Source organism: Silurus meridionalis, chromosome 6 (assembly GCF_014805685.1).
Source record: "Silurus meridionalis isolate SWU-2019-XX chromosome 6, ASM1480568v1, whole genome shotgun sequence".
In the NCBI taxonomy this organism is placed as follows: domain Eukaryota; kingdom Metazoa; phylum Chordata; class Actinopteri; order Siluriformes; family Siluridae; genus Silurus; species Silurus meridionalis.
In genome coordinates, this window is record NC_060889.1 from 8,609,699 (window position 1) to 8,622,100 (window position 12,402).

At 41.6% G+C, this 12,402-nt stretch overlaps 1 protein-coding gene across 1 annotated transcript; it reads left to right on the top strand.

The window, feature by feature from the left end:
- Positions 1–1,552: 1,552 nt before the first annotated feature.
- On the top strand, positions 1,553–10,334 carry LOC124386768 (cystatin-like protein). Its single transcript, XM_046850726.1, has 4 exons — positions 1,553–1,804; positions 9,147–9,260; positions 9,480–9,560; positions 9,674–10,334. The coding sequence occupies exons 1-4, from the start codon at positions 1,616–1,618 to the stop codon at positions 9,785–9,787; spliced, it is 498 nt and encodes a 165-aa protein (XP_046706682.1). The 5' UTR covers positions 1,553–1,615; the 3' UTR covers positions 9,788–10,334.
- Positions 10,335–12,402: the final 2,068 nt, after the last annotated feature.

Below are 12,402 nucleotides of genomic sequence, written 5' to 3' on the forward strand. Positions count from 1 at the left end.
TTATACACTCAATACAATTCATACACATCCATGTCTCTAGCACCACCTATATTATAAATATTTATGTGCACAACATTTTGTGTATATGTTTACAAGTACACTCTTGTTTACAGTTCCCTTTTTTGCACATTGTATTGTATAACATATTATACAAGAGGTATACTGCATCACTATTTTGTGTATTTTGTGCATCTGTCCTGCACTGTCTTGTGTTGTCTGTTTGCACTGTATTTTGTCTTGCACTGTTTGTACTCGTAGCTCTATGTTGTGTGATGTAGCTCTATGTTATTTTATGTAGCACCAGGATTCTGGAGAAATTCATTTCACTGTGTACTGCGTCAGCTGAATATGGTTGGAATGGCAATAAATGTTTCTTGACTTTACATGATGAGGCCTGGCCTGGTCTATGTATTCTGTCTCTAGAACATGTACCTGGTCGGGGTATATTAATAGTAATGGGTGGATGGTCTATTTAATTAACCATGCATAATCCACAGAAGAGTCAGCCCGCATTCTGGCCTTGATATCATGGCATTTGCCACTTTGGGTTAATCAGTGCCTTTACCGTAGATTAAAGTTATAGAACCAATGCTGATAAAATACAAAATGTAAAATACACATGAAATTCAGCATTGAAAGTTGCTTACTCAACAAAAAATCAATTCACTCAAGTGGTTTATTGTGTGAGACTAACCAACTTGTCTTTACACATCACAAACACTGGCTTATTCATCCACAGAAATATTTAGCTGTGAAAAACAGTGTATTGGGTGTTATGTATTTTATACCATTATTCCATGTAACTCAGTAACTATCCTCTGCCTGATGGGAAAGCATTCAGCTTGTACTGAAAAGCTGTTTTATATTCATCTTATCATTCAAAGCTGCACATGGAACTTTGTGACTAGCCAATTGTTTGACTTGCAGAGTTCGAGCCAGATTCAACTCTGAATCAGGATCTAAATATGCTAACTGAGTGCCCAGTAAAGTCAATGCAGAACAAATCCAAAACACTGCTTCTATTGGATCTATTAGTGCTGCTGAGGCAAATAGTTGGTTCCAGAGGATTTAGACACTATTGCATGACAATGAGAAAAGCAGCTCTGGTTTGAGGGCTGTGTATTAGTAGAAATCCAGGCAAATCTGTAGACTTATAAAGACAAAAAATCTCAAAATAGTCCGTTCATATAATGTAGATAGTACCAATTAATAGTGCTTGTAGTGATTCCTGTAGAAATTTATTGAAAAGCTTTTACTGTTAATCAAGGCTATACTTGATACAATAGTAATAATGCTATTTATCAAGAATATAGATCCATATCGTGTACATGTATATTTTGACAGTGAAAGGACTAAAGGGAGAGTCATTGCTTTTTCAGTTTTCATACACAATCGAATACTTTTTGACTCTCTTTTCCTTTAAACCGAACCCAGAGAGCAGCTGTATGCAGCTGTGTGACAGTCTAGCCAAAACGCCCATCACAGCTGGAATGTGTGTGTGTGTGTGTGTGTGTGTGTGTGTGTGTGTGTGTGTGTGTGTGTGTGTGTGTATTACAGGGCAGTTACAAGATTAGAAGCAATCTGCGAAACACACAGTTCAGTCGTTCTGCACAACATGGATGCTATGCTAAAGGTTTTGGTGCTGGCAGCCCTGATTCTGCTGGTTTCTGCCCAAACATTTAATAATTACAATAGCTTGCCTGATGTATTAAAGAGACACATTGACAAAATGCTGATGAAGGCGAACCAAGACTTTGGAAGGGGTCATCATATTGTTTTTGATTCCATCATAAGCAAACCGATGGTAAGTTATGTCAGGATTTTGTTTCGTTATTTCCGACTTGCAGATGTATGTATAATTATATGTTGGTCATATTTGATTTGTGTTTTTTTGGATTAGATTAGCTAAGGGAACAACTCTTTGGATTGAGCTAGTTACTGTCAAAATGTCAAGATAAGTAACAGATCATGTTAACTCCTACCCACATGGCTGTTAGTACCCTGAATTGATTTGTTTTTTTAAAGCAAAACTGTCCACTAATCAAATGGCTGTCTGCTTAAAAAAAAGTCATTTGCCAATAATTACACAATTTAATTTATTAAAGTACAAATGATGCCATTGTTTTAACCGTTTCAAACATTACTTAATAATTATGTAATATAATAGAAGACACATTTGTTCTTTATTATCTAAATTATTCAATTTGAAACAAACTTTTTCTCACCAGTCTCACTTTTTTCTCCTGCTTTGTTATGGACAAAAACAAATGCATCATGTGTGACAGAGAAACCAGAAGCATTCTCTGTTCTGAATAGTTTCCCATGTTGGATAACTTAGTAATGACAAATGGAACAAAAATAAAAACGTCTCTAGGTTACGTATGCAACCCTAGTTCCCCGAGGGAACGAGACGCTGCATTGCAACGCTTTGGGAACGCCCCCGCTCTAAACCACGTGTGAAATCTGGCCAATAGGCAAGTCGTGACATCATCGGCGGGCGACATCGCAACAACCATTAGCGCGGTGGTAGCGACACTGGCTTTTGGACAGAGAGAAGGTAAGCACCGCCGGCATGCAGGGGGTGTGGCACAGGGATGCAGTGTCTCGTAACCTAGAGACGTTCCCCATTTGGAACTTCAAGCTGCGTCGCAAAGCTTTGGGAACGAGATGTCCGATCACGCCACACTGACCAGACCGTGCCTAATGTGTGAGGGCCTCAGCAACTGCACGCAAGACAGAGGAGCCCGAAGTGGCTCTGAGGTCGAGGTCATAAAACCTAACAAAGGTCAGCGAGGTGGACCAGCCCTCAGCATCGCAAATGTCCTGGAGTGGTACTCCAGTGGACCAGGCCGTAGAGGCCGCCACACTCTGGGTGGAGTGATCCTTGACCCTGAGCAAAGCTGGGGAGACCAGAGGACTCATAAGACGAAAGGATAGCATCCACTACCCACCTGCTTAACGTCTGCTTGTTGGCCAGGAAACCCTTCCAATTAGGGCCATAGCAGACGAACAGCTGCTCTGACTTCCTCCACAGACTCATCCTTTGGAGGTAAGTATCCAGTGATCACACTGGACACAGCCGGTTCTGCTTCTCCTGATTGGGGGGCAAATTTCAGGTGAGCCTCTGACTCCAGTGAGGATAACTGCGGTATGGGCGGGAGATACCTGTGCCCGCAACCTTGTCGAGTCCCACACTATGCCCAGGAAGGTGGTTCTAAGCCTTGAAGAAAGCACTTTTTTCCCGGCGTTTAGTCTTAGCCCCAGTTCCTTCATGCAGGAGAGAACGACATCTCGATGCCGGACTGCCTGGGGCTCTGACCGAGCCAATATTAACCAGTCGTCGATATAACTCAAAATGCGGATGCCCTGGAGCTGCAGTGGGGTCAGTGCTGCATCCACACACTTAGTGACGGTACTGAGTGAGAGGGCCAGGCCGATCGGGAGGACCGGTATTGGTAAGCTTTGCCCCCAAAAGCAAACCTCAGAAACCTCCTGTGAGCGGGAAGGATGGCTATGTGGAAGTATGCGTCTTTCAGATCTATCGAGACAAACCAGTCCTTGGACCTGATCTGAGGCACGACCTCTTTGAGAGTGAGCATCCTGAACCTGAGCCTCATGAGTGAGCGGTTTAAGGAGCAAAGATCTAGCATTGGACGCAACCCACCATCCTTCTTCGGAACAACAAAGTACGGGCTGTAGTTGTCTGACTCTCTGACTGAGGGGGGGGGGAACCACCTCGATGGCCTCTTTCCCCAGGAGAGCGCACACCTCATGTTCCAGAACCTGAGCCTGCTCGGGACCCACTACGGTGGGACACATTCCATTAAACCGGGGAGGAGAGGACCCAAACTGAATCGAGTAGCCTCTCGCTGTAGTACGCAGGACCCACTGAGAGACCTCTGGCAGCCTCTCCCAAACCGTCAGAAAGTTCCTCATGGGAACCAACCCCTCAGGGTTGGCCTCCGACCCACTCAGAGTGGCTGGAGCCCTGCAGCCATCGGAGCCTCCTGAGAGGCAGCGGGCCTTCCCCATCCGCAACGCAGGCTGTATCATGCAACGGCTTTGTGGGAAACGCCGGGGCCTTTAGCAACGATGCTACGCTAGAAGAAAGATGGGTGGCTAACGCCTCTTCCACACATGGCATTGCCCCATAGCCGCACTGCTTAGCCCCAACAACGTTCGCATAAAGCAAGATATGTTGCGAAAAAGTATGTGCCGCATACAGGGACTCCCAGGACCTAGACACCTCAGTGTGCAGGTCAGGGAAGAACGGAAGGCCTCGGTGCAGAGGCTGTGACATGGGGTGCAGGAAACCCTCATCCAGCTTACTGGGTGCGTGCAGCTTCTGCTTCTCGACCAGCCAAGCTAGCTTAAGCTTGAACACGGCCCATGTCACGACCTTAAGGAGCTCCTCGTACAGCACAGCCTGTGAGGAGTCCACAGGCTCGCTAGCATCCACAATCTCATCCTCCTTGTAGGGAGAGACACGTAACACCACGCTGCTCGCACCGGGAGAGGAAGCAGCACCGGCAGGGGAGGCTAGAGAGGACTCATCTGACTCCAGGCTTTCTGCCAGATCGGCCTGCAAGCCCCACGACCGCAGACGGCGCATTGCCTTGGCAAGAGCAGGACCGGAGCCACGAGGGAGAGCGCTCTTCAGGAGCAAAGCGTGCGCATGGGCATGCGGCTACAATGCAAGGAATCGACTCCCTCGAGAGCCGATTGAGCATGCTCCGCTACTTTACTGTTAACCTTACTGTTTACTGATAACTTTACTGTCCCTTTGTCTCATCTAACCATGTCTTCTTTTGAATTCCATGCAGTTTCAGTTACCTCTCCAATCAACCTCTTCATCATTGTCATCTATCGCTGTCCTGGTCCCCTTGGAGACTTCCTAGAAGAGATGGACACACTCCTCAGTACTTTCCCCTCTGACAGCACCCCTCTGACAGTTCTTGGTGACTTCAACCTCCCATCTGTTAAACTTCAGTCATCTTGCCTCTTGACTTTTCTGAATACCTTCTTCTTGACATTTAACAGCTGCCCTTCAAGACACAAGGGAGGAAATGTCCTGGACCTGGTCTTCACCCACCCTACCCCAGCTACAGGCATGACGGCCACTCTACTTCCTCTCCCCTCCTTGGATCTTCACACTTCTGTGCAGCTCGGGACGGTCTCTTAATTCCGGAGTAGAACGGGTGCTTTGAGGACGGATTGGACTGTAGTTGGTGTCGGCGGTCTGCTGCACTGACTCGGGAGTGCAGTTTGCTTCTGATCATCATCACTGTACCCCACAACATTGTATATCTGCTTCAAATGGACATTTGGTGCAACCCAGATGAGGATGGGTTCCCTCTTGAGTCTGGTTCCTCTCAAGGTTTCTTCCTTATGCCATCTCGGGGAGTTTTTCCTTGCCACAGTTGCTCATCAGGGACAAACATACTTACAAAGAACATATTTATGTTTAATCACCACATTATCTGTGTAAAGCTGCTTTGAGACAATGTTCATTGTTAAAAGCGCTATACAAATAAAAATGAATTGAATTGAATTGAATTACTTCCAATCTCTGATCATCAACCGGGTTTCCTTTTCAATCTCTCTTCCTATTCTAACGAAAAACAATTTACATGTCTCTCATCCATCCTAACCTTCACTCCATCTCTCCCTCCTCTGTAGCTTCCTGTACTCTTTCATCTCTTCCGGACCCTGACTCCTTTTCTTCTCTACCCTTGGACGTTGCTACTGACTCCTTCCTCTCATCTCTTTCCTCAACCATTGACCTCCTTTGCCCCTTGACTACAAAACCCAAGAAGACTTCTTGTCCCACACCCTGGCTGTCAGAAGTTTTGCGTAGCAATCAACGAGAACTCAGATCAGCAGAGAGGAAGTTGAAAAAATCACAACTTGATGTAGACCTCGCATCTTACCGCGTATTTTCTTTGGATGTGACTTCTGCTAAAACTGCCTTCTAAGGTCTGCCAGACCTTCACTTCCTCCCCAACAATGAATACACAACACAGCCAGGAATCCTCTACTCCTCTGTTGTCAAGCTTCTCAACCTTAACTCCTTACTTTCTAAATCTCTGGAATGCATTGTTTTTAACCAACTGTCTGTCTATCTCTCACAGAACAACCTCCATGATTGGAACCAGTCTGGGTTCAAAGTGGCCCATTCCATGGCCCTTTTGGCTGTTTCTGAGAAACTGCATGCTGCTTAATCAGCCATCTGTACTTATCTTCCTAGACCTTTCAGCAGCATTTGACACAGTCAACCACAAGGCTCTCTTGTCTACCCTCAAGAGCCTTGGTATCCGCAGAACAGCATGGGAATGGTTTGCTTCCTACTTGGAAGGTCACTCCACGTAACGGAGGGGATCCACATCTGCCCCATGCAGACTCACCACTGGTGTCCCACAAGGCTCGGTACTTGGGCCCACTCCATTGGTGAAGTCATATCCTCACATGGGTATTACCACTGCTATGCAAATGACACTCAACTAATCTTTTCTTTCCCGCCATCAGATACCACAGCTTCCGCTCGGATCTCGGCATGCTTGACAGACATATCTTCATGGATGAGTGATCATCAACTAAAACTCAACCCCAGCGAAACAGAACTGCTAGTCATCCCAGGTGATTCATCTCCAGGTCAAGATCTCTGAATAACTCTTTATGACTCTCTGCTTTCCCCTTCAGCTACTGCTCATAACCTTGGGGTAAATATGGACAATGAACTGTCCTTCTTCCCACATGTCGCTAATGTGGCTCATTCCTGTCGATTTCTTCTCTACAACATCCGAAGGATTCAACCATTTCTGTCCACACAGGCTGCCCAAGTGCTTGTTTAGTCTCTTGTCATTTTAAGACTCGACTACTGTAACTCTCTGCTGGCAGGTGTTCCCCTGAACGCTATTCGTCCACTGCAAATGATCCAAAACGCAGCTGCACGACTTGTGTTCAGTCTGCCCAAGTTCTCCCACACCACCCCACTGTTGCGCACCCTTCACTGGCTTCCAGTAGCTGCACGTATCAGATTCAAAACACTGATGCTTGCCTACAAGGCCAAAATTCAATTCAATTCATTTTTATTTGTATAGCGCTTTTAACAATAAACATTGTCTCAAAGCAGCTTTACACAGATAATGTGGTGATTAAAAGTAAATATGTTCTTTGTAAGTAAGTTTGTCCCTGATGAGCAACTGTGGCATAGAAAAACTCCCCGAGATGGCATAAGGAAGAAACCTTGAGAGGAACCAGACTCAAGAGGGAACCCATCCTCATCTGGGTTGCACCGAATGTCCATTTGAAGCAGATATACAATGTTGCGGGGTACAGTTATGATGATCAGAAGCGAACTGTATCCTGAGTCAGTGTAGCAGACTGTTGACATTAACTACAGTCCAGTCCATCCTCAAAGCACCCGTTCTTACTCCGGAATTTCATGGAACCACCCAAGGTGTTGATGAGAAACCGTCCCAAGCTGCACAGAGTGGCCTCCAGTCGAAGAGAACACTATCCAGAGGCAGGCCTGGATGAAGTGGAAGATCCACGGAGGGGAGAGGGGCAGGAACAGTGGTCAGTGGAGCCTCAGGAGCATGTTTAACTCGACAGAGAGAGAGAGAGAGAGAGAGAAGAGGGTGACAGGAAGAGATGGATGAACCAGCGGCATCTTACCTCAAAGACCTCATTAAATCTCGCACTGCACTACGCTGTCTGAGATCCTCCAGCACTGCTCGACTGGTACCACATTCTCTCAGAATGAGAGGTAAGTATACTTCAAGGCTCTTCTCTGTTCTGGCACAGAGGTAATCCCTGGCTAACTTCAAGCGATGGTTGAAGACCTACCTCTTCCTGAAATACATAAATTAGCACTTTCCAAGTTTGCTTTGTAGAACTCGAGTTATATTTATATTAAGTTTTTAATCTTGCGTACCAGTGTAGATTTATTCATTGCTAGAGACTCAAAGCACTTTTGTTTGTCGCTCTGGATGAGGGCGTTTGCTAAATGCCGCAAATGTAAATGTAAATGCAAACAACACACTGATTGTGCGTATCCTTCCCCTTAATGAAACGGGGACACTGATAAACACAACAATGATATTTTTGCTTGCCAGCCATCATTAAAACAGACTCACACAAAAAAACGCTTACCTGAACAGGCAGAAGCCAGTGTCGCTACCACCGCACAGCCATTTTGTAGCTCCTGGTCTTCGCGTCGTCGCCCGCCGATGACGTCACGACTTGCCTATTGGCCAGATTTCTCACGTGGTTCAGAGCGCGGACAACGCGGGGCCATTCCCAAAGCATTGCGATGCAGCTCGATGTTCCCAAATGGAGAACAATTATTTATACTAAAATATGGAGGAAAAATAGGAAAATAAATATTTTTATTATTTGGCATTCCGACAAATGTACTTTTGTACAAGTCATTTTGCTGTTTGGTATGAGTAGAGTTTTTAGTTCTTTATTTAATTCCAGAAATTGCAATTAATTGCTATCTTTATTCTTTAATTGCTATTCTTTATTTGTCATGCCCAGCCACTTATACGATTGATTACATTTGGAACAATGTGAAAAATACAAAGAAGCAAATTATTGAAACAATTATTAGATCATAAGCATCTAAGAGAACTAAGATCCCATCACAGTATTAGGTACAAAAAAATCTAAATGTTAAATACTGCATTCAGTTTAATTGTAAGACATGTTGAAAATAAAAACAACATTTCACACACACACAAAAAGGCTTTTTGTAAGCCTTAAAAACACATTTATTGAAATCAGAGCACTTTGTGACAGATCCCGTTTGTCTGTGTTTCTCTGCCAATTATGGAAGATCATAAACACTCAATAAAATGTGTTAAATCAATTTTCTTAGCATTTAAGAACTTATACAAAATATACCACACCCCAGAAGCTGGAAGCTGAAATATGAATTTACTTGAAAATGTGAATTAAATGTGCATTAGATGTATATGATAACCTTATGGAATTTAATATGCGATTGTTTGGCAACAGTGTGGCATACGGCATATTATCACATATAATTGCCAGCATGGTCTGTTAAAACGATTTCAATCCTTTACTTCATGATTTTTAAAAGGAAACATACTAATATGGCTATGCAATGAACTTTTCCACAGACTAGGCAGAGCAACTTGTATGTAAATGTCCTTCTAAAAGTCACAACCTGCATTAAGACCTCCAAGAACGCATATGAGCACAGAGATGAATGTGATACACGGAAAGATAACACGGTATGACATAATTACTTATCTTCTCATGGACCTTATAAAGTCTGTACAGGTCTATAATGGTATAAAGGTCCCTATAAAGGTCTAAAATGTTTCGGATTAATGTTTTTAAGCAGACTTAGACTTTTTTTTATATTCATATCAACATACTGTTTAATCATGGAAATATTAAAATCGTAAAAGCTTTCCTAAACATAATCCATTCCAATTTGCTTTACACAGCCCCTGATTGACTGCCTTGTGTGTAAAACATATAATGAAAAAGAACTGGTTGACTGTGGCAGGAAGATTAACGTTTCTAAAGTAAGTATACTGTAGCAGATATAGAATGACAGACCACGGCCAAACTAAAGACATTGTCTTTATGTGGTGTTGGAGTTACTCCTGACTACTAAGAACTAATTGCTTCTTTTCAGGGAAAGCGCAGTGAAATCCGAAATAGCTGTAGGCCATATCGCACTGGAGCATCAAACCTCATGGCGCTCAAATCAGAAGATAAAAGGAAGATTGAATGTCTTGGTTGTATTTGAAGCTGTACAAATCATAAACGCAATATATAAAATGTGTGTGTGTGTGTGTGTGTGTGTGTGTGTGTGTGTGTGTGTGTGTGTGAGCGCGAGAGAGAGAGAGAGAGAGAGAGAAAAAAAATAACTAAAAATATTTCATAGAGTAGCAATTTATAAAAAATAAAAAAAAAACGTTTGTTATATTCTATTAGAAAAAAATGTGTAGTTCAGTTCATCTCTGTTAAATAAGGACAGGGAGGGACAGGAGTGTGTCCTGGTTTGATTCTCATGTTTATACTAAATAATTTTATGATCTTACTCTGAAATTGTTTTGTAGTTATCTAAAGCCATTCACACAGAACTGAATTTATTTTTCTTTGTGTACGTGAAGCGTTTTAAAATCTGTTTACAGCTAAAAAGGACTTTTCAACAGTCTAATTATAAATTGAATTTGTATACTTCATAATTCATGTATGTAGTATGTTTATGCATGTAGTATATTCATGTCATGCATGACAGTATGTAACTAATTTTGTGTATATGACTAATAAAAAGTATAATCAGAATTTTACATTGATAATGTGCTTGTTTGTTTTGCTACAACACATACTGTAAATATTCAACAACTTGAACAATGCTTCATTTACTTCATGAGGAAAACACACTTATCTGCAAGGTTCTAAACAGAATTCATAGGCAGACCAAGTTTAATACCATACTTGTTAAAACAGGCCTTTATCCAACATGATTTCTGCAGAAATGCAGTCAAATCTATTTTTCCAAAAAGTAAATATAAAGGTATATTATAGTCAGAAATATCTATTTTTAGCCAAACCAGACTTTTGGGGGGATACTTTTTCAAATCAATAAATGGTGACAATAGTATAATGAATGTAAAACCTAAAAATGTGATCTTGGTCATTAATCTTAATAAATTCAACAATATAAATACATTCAATTATTACAATTTACAAAGGTTTTTTTTTTTACCTCAGATAAACTCCAGAAAAAAAAAGTTGATCCGTTTGTTTTGATTAAAGTATACAGCAGCTAGTGACTGATTAAGGTACTAATTTGGACCAACAAATATATTTTAAATGTAAATTCAAATTGTCTTTTTTATGTCTGGTGCAAAAGGGGGAGGTGGTTAATATGTTGAATTTCTGATTGGAAGGTCATTATTTCAAATTCAAACACTACCTAGCTGCCATCGCTGGGCCCATGAGAAAGGCCCTTCACCCTTAATTGCTCAATTGTAGAAGTGAAATATTTAGAAATCACATCTACTAAATGTCATAAAATGTATTCGGAGTTGAGCTATTGAAATATATACAACCCCGTTTTTTTATTACACTACACAATTAAGGTTTACTTTCTGTTGACTGTGATTTCATTATTTCATTTGATAATAAGTTTTCAGAGATGAATTTCCACTTACACTACATACCTATAGCTGCTTATTTAAGTATTAGCAGGACTACCGTAACTTTAAGGGCACCCAAATATAAGCTGCACCCACTGAATTTGACAAAGATTTTTATTTTGAACATAAATAAGCCGCAGGTTCCTACATTGAAACTAATGAACTTTACACAGGCTTTAACGAAAGACAGTGTCTGTTACACGGCTTGTATCTAAACAGCAGCCTACCAAGAAAGTCAGTGTTCACTGTCTTCCTCCTTCCGTTCACAACAATTTCTCTCGGGAGTTTATCTTTCGGCATCGTCGTGCGTTTAAAAATCACCATCGGTAAAGCTTTTCTCCCGATGCCGTGCAGCTCAGAACACAGGTGAAGTGCCTTTTTTTAATGCCCGGTTGTTTTCAGCGTGACGAATGATACGTATTTCCTGTAGACAGTCGGAGTGAGCGGCAGGTCAAACGTCAGAGAAACCTCATCCATATTTATGATGTGGTGCGGCCCGATTCAGTGGGAGCGTATTTGATTTAATATATAGAATTTCATTGGTTCACCTGAACCCGTTCGGCAATTTCATTGGTCTAATGTTATAGGGTACAGTTTTTTGGCTTGAAGCTTGTGAGACTGGGACAAACCCAGGAAAAATCCATATATTAGCCACTTCATTGTTTAAACTGTGGGGGTTCAAAGCGTGGGGGAAAAGTAGCGGCTTATAGTCCAGAAAATACAGTAATTGTTGTGCAAGTGTGGATAATACAAAGCTTATCCATTTATTAATTTGGAAATGAAGACTTCTACATCCTACATGTTTACTGTTTATTTTGAAAAAACAAAACTCACAAAATTTTGTATTCCTCTACACATATCTGCCTTAATGATATTTTTTGCTTAAAAAAAAGGTTTATTAGATTATTCATTTAGTTTTTTATATTTCTAAAAACAATAATTATTAGAAAAATCAAATGTTCCTTTCAGAATCAATTTAAGCAAATTGATATGCTTATGCACATATCAACAAACCAGTCTATTTTTTTATCTATTAATAATGGACTTGCATGACTTTTAAGGTGATTTTAGGTTTTGTTTGTAATTGTGTCAAAGTACAAGAAGTTGCCCTCAAACCACCTTTTATAGAAATGCAGTTATTTGCACTAAAATACCTCAAATAAAAGTTAAAGTGTAACTGCTGTCTTCCAATATGTGGAATTGTATTGTGGGTATC

Bases quoted from the DNA above. Each gene is read 5' to 3' on its own strand.
- LOC124386768 (XM_046850726.1), top strand. From the start codon at position 1,616: ATGGATGCTATGCTAAAGGTTTTGGTGCTGGCAGCCCTGATTCTGCTG. The intron at 9,261-9,479 runs GTATGACATAAT...TGCTTTACACAG, and splicing joins ATACACGGAAAGATAACACG to CCCCTGATTGACTGCCTTGT. The intron at 9,561-9,673 runs GTAAGTATACTG...GCTTCTTTTCAG, and splicing joins GGAAGATTAACGTTTCTAAA to GGAAAGCGCAGTGAAATCCG.